The 12,234-nt window shown below is 38.7% G+C and overlaps 1 protein-coding gene across 1 annotated transcript in view; it reads left to right on the top strand.

Moving 5' to 3' along the window:
• The first annotated feature begins 5,921 nt into the window (after nucleotides 1-5,921).
• Nucleotides 5,922-12,234, top strand: part of MMP7 (matrix metallopeptidase 7) — a 16,881-nt gene continuing 10,568 nt past the window's right edge. Inside the window, exons 1-3 of the mRNA XM_027849559.1 lie at nucleotides 5,922-6,119; nucleotides 9,133-9,356; nucleotides 9,442-9,590. Coding sequence (XP_027705360.1) covers nucleotides 5,922-6,119; nucleotides 9,133-9,356; nucleotides 9,442-9,590 — 571 coding nt within the window. The remainder of the gene's footprint in view (nucleotides 6,120-9,132; nucleotides 9,357-9,441; nucleotides 9,591-12,234) is intronic.

Raw genomic sequence — 12,234 nt, 5'->3', positions numbered from 1 at the left:
AAGGGAAAGATAGAAGATTATGATCAGATAAAGGAAATACAAAATCCTTGAACCTGGAAACAGAATACTTATGAATGATGGCAAGATCAAGAGTGTAAATACCTTCAGGTATAGCTGAAATGAAGTGGAGGAGTAGGTCATAGGAGCTGAGTAAATTGATAAAATGGGAAGTTAGGGTAATTTAAGATATAGATATTAGTCCCCTAGGATGATAGAAGTTGGGGTAAAAAGGAAGACTCTAAGCCAGTCACTGAATTTGTGGAAAAAGTTTAGAGAATGTCCTGGAGGTTGGTAGATAACAGCTACCAGAATATGCACTGAGTATAAATTCAGATTAAATGATCATTGAAGAATGAGACATTTATGAGTGATGGTGGTAGAAGGATAGTCTGGAAGTAGCAATTGAAAGGAAAGAGTATTCTGACTCTACCACCATGACCATTGAGTCAGGGTAAGGGAGGATGAGTGAAAGTACAACCAGGCTGTGAAAGAGTGGTATAGAAATTAGTGTCATCAGGAGGGAAAAAGGTCTCAGTGAGTGCCAAAAGATGGAAGAAATAAAAAAACAAAGATGTTTAAAATAAATGCAATATTGTTAATTATGGAACAGGTATTCCATATGGTACTGTAGAAGAAGGCAAATCTAGAGTGGGACATCTGGAGGTAGGATTGAGGAGGACGGCAATGAAGGACTATGCAACTAAAGCTGCAGGGGGGAGGTTGTTCTTCAGCCCCTAAGAATTCAGTTTCACAGGGGCAGCTAGGTGGCACAGTGCACAGAGCACTGGCTCTGAAGTCAGGAGGACCTGAGTTCAAATCTGGCCTCAGGCCAAATGCTTGATATTTACTAGCTGTGTGACCCTGGGCAAGTCACTTAACCCCAATTGCCTAAAAAAAAAAAAAATCAGTTTCACAAAGATGGGAAGAGTAAGAGGTGGTGGGACTATTCTAACCATTTAGGAATAAGTAGACAGAGTAATAGTAAAGTTGGCTGATGAAGGCAGGTGATTAGAAGGTTTAATGATTTGGGTGGGCACAACCTTGGTGTACCCAACCTGGTGTGTGATTGTGAATTGGGGCAAGCCTAGAGACGTAGCCCTAGTTTTGTTGTCCAGTTGAGAAACCTAACAAGAAGCAAGAAGTAATTTTTCCCAGTCAAGAAGCCCCAACAAGTTGGCAATGATGATTATTAGAAGGGCTGTAGAAAGATATGCACAGGGCAGTGCATAGAGCACTGGCCCTGGAGTCAGAAGGACCTGAGTTCAAATGTGACCTTAGACACTTGACACTTACTAGCTGTGTGTCCCTGGGCAATTCACTTTACCCCGACTGCAAAATAAAGAAAGGAAGGAAGAAAAAAGAGAAAATAAAAGAAAGAAAGTTATACTCACTAATACTCTGCTGGTGCAGCTGTGAATTGGTCCTACTGTTTTGGATTGCAATTTGGAATTATGCAAAGAAAGTGTCCAAAATATCCATACCATTCCAAATGCTGAATATATTCCCCAAGGAGGTCAAAGATAGAAATAAAGGTCTCATTTGTATTTTTTTAAAAATTTGGTAGTATTGTTTGGTAGAAACAAAATAGATGACCACCAACTGGGAAATGGATTAATAAACTGTGGTACATGAATGTAATGGAACATATTGCTTCATTAGAGAGAAATATCAACTGATGAAGAATAAGTAAAGAGCAGAGACAAGTAGTACCAGGAGAATATTTATCGTCATGGGAAGAGAGTTTGGAAATGACAGTGAGGAGGGCAAAAAAGCATACTGACTCCTCTTCTTGACTCAGTGGAATGAATGAAGATAAATCCAGTGTTGGAGAGAGTAGACAAGTTCACATCTTTGGTCCTGACTCTTTCTTCTCCATCATGCTCAATACTCAACCATTGCCTTGTAGTATTGTTTCTTCCTCTACAAAATCTTGGCCATCCATTTCTCTCACCTGAACTATTGTAATAGCTTATTAATTAGCCTTTCTGCGTCTATTCTCCATGCTTCCTCCACTCCAGACATCATTTCCAACTTTTCTCCATAGGAACCAGGAACTCTGCTCCAAGAAATCATCTTGAGCTCTAATTAGAGGCAGCGAGGTAGCACAATTGATAGAGCACTGGACCTAGAATCAAGAAAACCTGAGTTCAAATTCAGCCTCAAATACTTACTAGCTGTGTTACCTTGGGCAAGTCACTTGACCCCTCTCTGTCTCAGCTGCAAAATGGGAATAATAACAACACCTACCTCTCAGGATTGTTGAGGATCAAATGAGATGATTTTTATAAAGCACTCGGCACAGTGTCTGGCACATAATAAGCACTATATAGATGTTAACTATTGTTATAATAGACCTCCCTATCATATCATTGGCCGCCAGGTCCAAACCATGCTGTCTCCACTGCACTTCTTCCCATATCCTCCCTTTTTCCCAGCCCCTATTTTTTGCATTTTCTTCTCCTATTAGAATGTAAGTTATTTGAAGGTAGGTATGGTCCTACTTGCTTGCTTGTATTATCTGTATTCCCAGCACAGTTCTTGGCACATGGTGTTTAATAAATACCTATTGATCATGTATCTATCTATTTTTCTAACCATCCTCACCCAATTCGTTCACCATACAGCCAAAATAGTCTTCTTAAGACATAGGTCTGATCATGCCACTCCCTTGTTCAAGAATCTTCAGTGACTTCCTATACCTCAACTACAGACTACTCAAACCAACATATTTAAGCTGCACTACAGTCTGACTCCAACCTTTGTTTTCTAGACTTACTTCATATATTTCCTTTTGGGAAACTGGGTTACTAAGTGTTCTCTGAACTTGACATTTAATTTCCTGTCTCCAAGCCATCTCCCAGGCCTGGAATGCACTCCATCCTCCTGTCTTGCCTCTTGAAACCTTAGTTTTTCTTCAAGATTTAGTCTAAGTACTGATTTTTTTTTCTGAAGCTTTACCTGATCCTTCCAGTTATTAATGTTCTCTTCCTTCTTGAACTGCTTTGTACTTATATATCTCTGTGTTGTATTCTGCCATTGCAATGAGAGTTCCTGGCAGAATGTTTTGTTTGTGTCTTTGTATCTCCAGCACCTGGAACAAAATTTTCTACTTAGGACACTGCTAAATTAAATTGATTTTTTTTGCATCAGTGTAGTGAGAGTCTCCCTCAAAGTCAGTCATCCTGGGTTTCTGGTTCCACATCTGATACATACTATCAATGAGACCCTAGGCAGGTCACTTAACAACTCTTTAAGACTATAAAGCACAAGGATCCAAGATGGTGGAGTAAGCAGTAAATTGCTCTCACTCTCCCTTATTGACCTTGAAAAACCCAGAGAATATCACTGCGGGAAAAATCCAGAAATAGTAGAGTCAGCAGAAAGACTAATACAGCAGTCTTCTAGCTCATGAAGGGTAGGGGGAGTAGGGGAAAAGTTCCTCTTGCTGTGGCTGAAGGGGACCCATTCAGGAAGGGAGGCGTCCCAACAAGCCAGGGGTAAGTCCTAGCTCGGCAAACCAGTAACCAGGACCCTAGCCCACAGCACAAGAAGCCAGGACAGCTCCCCCTGTGCAGAGATCAACTTTAAGAGCCAAGAAAAAAGGCAAACAACATGAGCAAAAAGCAGCAAAGAGAAACAATGACCATAAAGAAATATCTTGGTGACAGGGAAGATCAAAACACCAATTCAGGAGAGGACAACATTGTCAATATACCCACATCTGAAACCTCAGAGGGAAATAAGACTATAAAGTACAGAAGAGGCACCCACCTATTTTAGCAGAGGGAGTTTCCTCTCCTGGGAGTCCCCTATACCAATGAAATCACAGGTCCACTTCCAGTTCCAATCTCTATCTCTACCACTTATACCAATTTGGTAAGGAAAAACTAGAATTTCAGAAAGAAAGTAAATATTTATATTATGTCTACAGGGCATCCCTCAATAAATGTTTGTTGAATTGAATAGCAACTTATATTTACCTAGTATTTTATAGTTACAAACTTTACAAAGAACTTTGAGCCAAAAAAAAAAAACCACACACAATTTTAGAGTTATCTAATCCAACCCATCCTATTTAGCTGAGGCAGTGAGTTGACTCAGTGGCTAGAGTGCCGAGACTGAAGTCAGGATAGACCTGAATTCAAAACCAGCCTCAGACACTTACTAACTGTGTGACTCTAGGCAAGTCACTTAACTTCAGTTTCCCCAACCATAAAGTCTGAACAATAATAGCACCTCTCTCCAAGGGTTGTAAAGATCAAATGAGGCAACATTCATATAAGGCTTAAGACAGTGGCTGGCACATAGTAGTCACTTAATAAATCCATGTTTCCTTCTTTTCTTTCTTCATAGATGAGAAAAGGATGCCCAAAGAAATAACTTGTCCAGGGCTTATAGAGTAGCAAAGCCAAGATTCAAACCCAGGTCCTCTGACTGCAGAGGAAATACTCCTTCCAGAACATGCACATCCTCAGAATAGCTCGATATAAGGCAAAAGCCACATCAATATTATCCCAGGTTGACTGCTGAGGAAACCAAAAGATGAAATGACCTATCCAAGTTATGTGGCTCCAAGTTATGGAGCTGGGACTCATGTCTGGGTTTTCTGGTGGCAGCTAGGTAGCATGCTGGTTCTAGAGTCAGGACGACCTGAGTTCAAATCCAACCTCAGATAACTTACTAGATGTGTGACTCTGGGCAAATAACTTAATCTCTATCTGCCTCCATTTTCTCAATTGTAAAATGGAGATTACAATAGCACTTCCCTCATACGGTTGTTGTGAAGATCAAATGAGTTAATATTTATAAAGCACTTAGCATAGGGCCTAGCACACAGTAAATGCTGTATAAATTCTTATCCCCTACTCCTTCCTCCCCCTTCTAATGTTAAGTTCAGTCGCTGTATTATGCTGCTACTCTTATGAAAAAAATCATGTTCTTCTAATCAGTTCTATGACAAGGACCAGCATCCTGATATTTGGAGGCATGTAAATGATGTGACATTTCCATTTTGCTGTATTTTTGGTGGATTATAGTTTAGTGCAGTCATAGATGCTACAGGAATTTATAGACCAAGGAAGAAGGGTGGAATGTACAGACCAGAGAAGAAGAAAGGAATTTACAGACCAGGGAAGAAGGGGGACAAACAAAACATGAGCCAAATACCATTCAGCAAGGGATATTACCAGATACCACAGTCCATAGGACCTGGAGGCGCTGAACTGGCTGAAGCTAGATAGAAGGGGTCCATTGAGAAGCAAAGCCTTCCAAATAGATTTGAAAGAGAGGGATATACATGTTTTGGCAATGAGAAGGAAGAAGGCTATGCCAGGTTAGAGGAAGAGTTTTAGGAAGTCTTGGTGTTCTAGAAGAAGTCTTTTGGGTAAAGAGGGACCAGTTGGAGAAGAGTTTCAAGTTCATGACTGTGAGTGTTCGTTTAATTTAAGAGACACCTGGGAGCCATTGGAGGCTTCTTAGAAAGAGAATAACATAATCACAGTAACACTTGAGGGAAATAGTTTTCTTTGCTTTGGATAATGAAACCCAAAAAGGACAAACATAAAGTCTAGCTCACGATAAATAATCTTCAGTGACAAAAAGAATCAATTCATACTATTCTAATTTCCCCAACCTAACCTTCCCTTTCTAAATGTATGTGAATGGGAGAGGAGAAGATTGTCCTAAAGAATGTACCTGTTTATTTAATTAGGATAAACAAACCTGACCCAACACAATTCATGTAGTGATTGGCTGAAGCTATAAAACTGACAAGGAGGAAAGAAAAAAAAACTTTTGAAAAACAAATATAGACTGAACCTAATGCTTCCTCATTTTCATTAGGAAAAAAATTGAGAAATCCAAAGAAACAGATGAACAAGAAAGCACTTTAAAAAAATGAGTCACCTATTGACACATTCAGGATGAGAAACTATATAAACATCCCAGGCTGGATCAGCAATTACTGCACCAACCACAGGGCTGCAAACGGTAGTTTCTTGACAGCAATCATGCACTACTACTCCGCATTGTGCACCCTGAGTCTTCTGACATGCTGCCTTGCTTTTCCACTGCCCCGGGAAGCTGGAAAAATGAATGACCAACAATGGGGGAAAGCACAGGTAGGTACCTGCATTTTCTTTCCTAAGCCTCTATTAATTCAAGGAAGATACTACTAAGCATATTTGTACCAAGATGCTCTTTTAGCTCCATTTAGCAGTACTGTTTGTCCTGTTACATTTTTTTTGCATAGAAGACAGTGTTTGATCTGTTGGGCATTGTTTCCTTTAATACTACAGTCCACAAAACTATAATTTTAATGATAAATAATCCAAAATTTATTTTATCACAGCTTTCTACTTAGAAAATAGATTGGCACAGCTTGTCCAAAATTGATTGAAAGTTATTCAGACCCGTCTTTGAATCCTCCTGGGCCTCAGGAGTTGGGTTGTCATAGAACTGTTAAGGGAAGCCAGGATTGTAGCTCAGGAGGGTAAAATCTATATTAATTTAAGGAAAATGTTAGTGTCAATGAAAAAGTATTCATTAGAGAGCCAGCATAATATAGTGAGTAAAGAGTCATTCTCAGAACCATGAAGATCTTGGCTCGAGTCTCGTATCCGACACACAATGGTTGTGTGACCTTTGGCAAGTCACTTAATATTCTAAGCAATTCTAAGCAAGACTATAGGCTGCAGAGAAGAGGCCAACTTGCTTTGATAAAGGGAATTTCCTTACCCAGGAGTTCTCCTCCAATACCGGTGAAATCATAGGGCCAGACCATATCCTATTCAATATTAATTAAATACTCCTCCCTTTACTGTGAGATCCAGTGACAATGATCTCCTTGTTGTTCCTCAGACCCAACATTCCATCTTCCGACTCCAAGTATTTTCACTGCCTGTCCCTCATGCCTAGAACTAACTCTCCTCCCCTCTTCTCTCCCTCTCTCTCCCTCTCTCTCTTTTTCTCTCTCTCCCTCTCTCCTTTCTCTTTCTCTCTCTCTCTCCTTTCTCTCTCGCTCTCTCTCTCTCACTCTCTCTCTTCTTCTCTCTTCCTCTTCTCTCCCTCTCTCTCCCTCTCTCCCTCTTTTTCTCTCTCTCTCCCTCTCTCCTTTCTCTCTCTCTCTCCCTCTCTCTCTCTCTCTCTCTCTCTTCCCCCTTCTCTCTTTCCCTCCCTTTCTCTCCCCCCCCCCCTCTCCCTCTCCCTCCCTCTCTCTCCCCCTCTCCCTCTCTCCCTCTCTCTCTCTCTCTCTCTCTTTCTCTCTCTCTCTCTCACTCCATCCCCATCTCTGATTCTTGGCTCCCCTAACTTCCTTTAAGTCCCAGATAAAATCTCACTTCTACAAGAAGCCTTTGTCAATCCCTCTTAATACTAGTGCCTTCCCTCTGCTGATTATTTCTAATATATCATATGTGTGTGTGTGTATATGTACACATAGTGTGTGTATGTGTGTTTGTATGAAGTTGTTTGCATGGTGTCTCTCTCTTTGAGATCAGGGACTATCTTTTGCCTTTCTTTGTAACCCCAGTGCTTAGCACAATGCCTGGCACATAATAGGTGCTTATCTTAATTAAATGCTTATTGATTGACTTACTGACTGACAAGTGTCTAAAGCCAGATCTGAATTCCAGTCTTCCTAACTCCAGATTGAGTGCATTAGCACCTAACTAATAATAAACTATTAGCCTCTGATTTAATGAACAAAAGCTATCATCCCTCCTTTTTCTTATAGCATAATGGAAAGAGTATTGGGTCTGGAGTCAGAAGATCTGGGTTCAAGTCCTGGGCCTATCATGTATTTGCTGTACAGTCTTGAAAAAGTCATATCACTTTTGAGATTTAATGGGGACAATTAAACTTGTCATACTTCATAGGATTGTTGTGAGAATCAAATGAGATCATATATGGGAGAATATTTTTTAATTGTAAATTGCTATGTAAATGTAAGGCATGATTACCAATGTATAGCAGCATGTAAGATTTTTTTAAAACATTGATATCATTGCAAATGCTCTTGATGGAGGAAAAGATGGGGAAGAGGGAATCCTGAGGGGCTCCTAGTTTTGATCCAAAAGAATATGCTCTGAGTGATTTAGAACTTGTGGAGAAACCCTGGAATCAATGCATTCCCCTAAAGGTACTCTGGAAACCTAGTGCCAGTTGGGGGTCAGGGTCAATCTCATCTCAAAGGATCTGTGGGCTATAGCAAATGTCTCTTAACCACCTCAATTAAGGAAGGTTGAGGGACACTTTGAGGTGGTCATACCTCAATAACTTTGGGGTGGTCCTGAAGGCCTGAGAGATGAGTGGGTAAGAAGCCCAGCATAGAATCATAAAATCTCAGAGGGGACCTCAGAATCCTCCATTCCAGCATGTACCCTCTTTGATACTCAGACTTTGTTTAAAGACCTCTAGTTAAGTACAACCCCCTACCTCCCTAAGCAGCTAATTCCTTTTTTAAGTCATTCTAATAATTAGGAAGTTTTTTTCTTATGTCAAACCTGAACTTGCCTTCCCACAGTTTCCACCCATTCTTCTTAGTTTTGCTCTCTGGGGCCAAGCAAAATAAATCTAATCCCTCTAAAAAATCAAAGGTGCTAAATAAATATAAGTTTTGTTATTATTGTTATTATTATTAACTACAAAGTAGCCAGACAATTTTTAGCCGCTTGTAAAACAGGGAAATGAATCAAAATTGTATTCTTCAAATATATGTATACATACATACAAATGTAGCTATGTAAGTTGTATTTTTTTTAACCTATGTAGTTTTACAAATTAAATGAATAAATCTCAAGAGGGATTGGGGAAAAGTTTTGGGTTTTTTTTTTGCGGAGGCCATGTTATTATTATTATGTCCTGTGGGTACCTAAGAGGTGAAATAAACTATTTTGTTGGTTGGTTTTTAAATCAATTTAAATTGATTTAAATCAATTAAATCAAATTGTCTAACCGGCAACTCCCAATAAGAAGGAAACACACAATAATTTTGATAAAATCCTGGATTTTTAAAGCAAATAGCTTTTTCTCGCTCCTCTTAATGAACTAGGATTTGGGGGCAATGGCCAACTGGGCAGGTTGGCTTAAAAAGGAGAAGAAATAGTAAAAAATTGCTTTCATCCTCCATAACAGGAATACCTCAAGAATTTCTATTCATATGATCCTGAAGCACGAACAAACAATTTAGAAGACAAAATAAAAGAAATGCAAAAATTCTTTGGCCTACCACAAACAGGAATTTTAAATACCAACACCATGGAAATAATTCAGAAACCTAGATGTGGAGTACCTGATGTTGGAGAATTCAGTTTTTTTCCTGAGAGACCTAAATGGCTTTCCAAAGTAGTGACCTACAGGTTAGTTGCACTTTAGTTCATTTTGGCAAAGCAATAAAAACTATTGTATAAGGTATCAAATATCGCTTTCTTGTCTGGCTACCAGGGTCGTCTCTTATACTAAAGACATTCCTCGATCAACAGTGGATCATTTAGTAGAGAAGGCTCTTGACATGTGGAGTGAAGCTTCAACACTGACCTTCAAGAAAGTGAGGAATGGAAATGCAGATATTATCATTGGTTTTGCCAGAGGAGGTAACGCTGATCCTTTTAAGCACATCCATTTTTTTTCCAGTTTTATAATGAACTTGATAGACATCAACAAATACAATCATTTCCACATATAAAGAACAGGAGAGAATTGCATGTGAAATTATGCATCTCAAATACATTTGGCTATTTTTTAAACATAGCATAAATTTAACACTAATTAAAATACTGCCATGCTTGCCTGTGATTTTTTCCTGAACTTCCTTTTTTTCTACTGTGTATATTTTCTCAATGTTTCATTAAGATTTTTAAAAAAATTTTTGTCATCACTCTCATAATTCTCCTACCATCCTGAAACAGACAACAAATCAATATTTGAAACATTTTCAGAAACTATGTCATTTTACTAAATGTTATTATAACATTGAGAAACCACTGCTGTCTCAATGCAGGCTAGGGTACAAAGCCTACTCTACCTACTTAAGAAACTCCTATGCCCTAAACCCAGGAACATTATCAAAACCAATTTCAATCCTGGAGGAGTCTTATTTCAAAGGAGAAAGAGACTATGTTCCCTTTTTTTCACATTCTTTTTTTTTAACCCCAACTCTGAGGTCCTGGGGATAATTTACATATGGCTTAAGGTCAGCCTCAGATCTAGGGTTTCCCCATGACAGGAAAGTAGAAAGCTATCCAATGTACGATAAGAATCAGGTTTTCAGCAGTGTTAATTACCATATCCAGTCAAAAAATTGATACTTAAAACCATGTCAACCTAAAGCAGTTTGTGGGACTGCTGATTAAGGCTTTTACATTTCACCTTGGCTCTGCACTGTCCAAACAACTCCTGGTACATGACTTCTGACAAAATAGGACACGCTTGGACTGATACTCTCATTGGGGATCTTTTCTTCAAGAACACTAAAGCAATTACTGGGAACACCTTCTCTTGCCACCATTCAGCTCTGACCAAAAGGACTCAAATCCCTCAGACCAACAAGGTTTCCTATAAGCCTGCATATGTTCATCTAGGGGATAGATATTCATTCACCTAAAACCAGGAAAGAAAAATACAACAAACACAAAAGTGGAAAAAATAGACAAGAGCACAGACACAAAATTCACTTAGCTGAGTTCCCAAGCATTAGTTACCATGTGGTTGAGGTCACCCCAATGCTGGAATAAAGAAGGGCCCACTCTTCCTCACCTCTGATTGGAAGTCTCAGAATTACATGATGCTATATGGAGAGTCAAAAAGAAAAGGGGAAAAAAGAAAGAGAAAAGAGAGAGGAAGAGAAACAGAAACAGGGAGATAGAGAGAGACAGAGAGAGGAGAGAAGGTGTCTCCTCTTTTAACTCTCAGCATCCCATCACTCCCCAGTCCCTGTCACAGCCAGGAAGGAGAAAGAAGGTGACACGCAGGGTTTGTCACGTTATACCAAAATGCCACATCTTTTCAGTGTTGGATATATGACATGACCAGCAGCATGCAGGGACACCATCACATTCAATGCACCCAAATACTGAGTCACACTCAACTGGCCAAAACCAAGCTAGGAATGTGTATGTATGTACATTTCTACAACCCACATTACATTCATAACTTTTCTGTTTTGTTAAATTATAATAACAGCCCTTCTGATCAGCAATGATGTTGTATTTTGACAGGCCCCAGGAAAAGAAAGTACATTGCTTGGCTACTGTACCAATATTCTCATTCATTAGTGTAATTTAATTTACAGATTGTAACTTTATAACTTATAGTTATAAAATTTATAACTTACAGTTATAAACTAACTTACAATTATAAAATTAACAGAGTTGACTGAGACTAATAAATGTTAAGTGATTTGCCCAGAGTCATACGGGTAGTGTGTAGGACAGGCAGGATTTGAATCCAGATCTTTGTGACTTCAATTCTAGCACTCTAGCAAATGAGATTATGTAAAACATTTTTTTTACCACAACATGCTATATAAATGTCAACTATTATTATATTATCCACTATACCATGATATCTCTTTATCAGTTCCAGGCTGTTTAGTATCAGCATTAAATGCGATTAATAACAAGAATTTTTAAAACAAACAGGATATGTCACCCATACACACATATTTCAGTTCTGTTTGTTTTAAAAATTCTTGCTGATATTTGCTGGTCTCAAATGTTGCAAGTCAATCTAGATTCTTTAAGATTGAATGGTCTAGTCAATAAAATTAATGCATATATTGAGAGAGAACATGGAATAGTGACTGGAGACACAATCACTCAGCCAAGGAGAGATGGATTTAAATTTTATCACTCCCACATACAACTTGTGTGACCCTAGGAAAGTCACTTAACCTCTGGAGGTAGTTTTCCATGCCTATAGGTTAAGGAGAAAGTGCTAACCTGAATAAGTTCTTCAACGGGATCTCTCTATATCACAAAATCTCAAAGCCATCCAAAAATATTTTTTTAAAGCTTGTATTAGTTCCCTAGTTCACTTTGAACTTTAGCTACAGTATCAAAAAGATGAAGAAAGCTATTAATGATGTAATATTTGCGATGTTCAATAGCCAAAATTTAATTCAGCATATATTTACTAATTACCTACTGTTTGTAGAAAACTATACTAGAAAATGGAGAAGTTATAAATTTTAGCTAAGACAAGGGTTCTTTTCTCGTATAACTTAATAGAGCAATGACA

Source organism: Vombatus ursinus, unplaced genomic scaffold (genome assembly GCF_900497805.2).
Source record: "Vombatus ursinus unplaced genomic scaffold, bare-nosed wombat genome assembly UNPS02007612.1, whole genome shotgun sequence".
Lineage (NCBI taxonomy): Eukaryota > Metazoa > Chordata > Mammalia > Diprotodontia > Vombatidae > Vombatus > Vombatus ursinus.
This window is presented reverse-complemented; position numbering and strand designations above follow the sequence as displayed.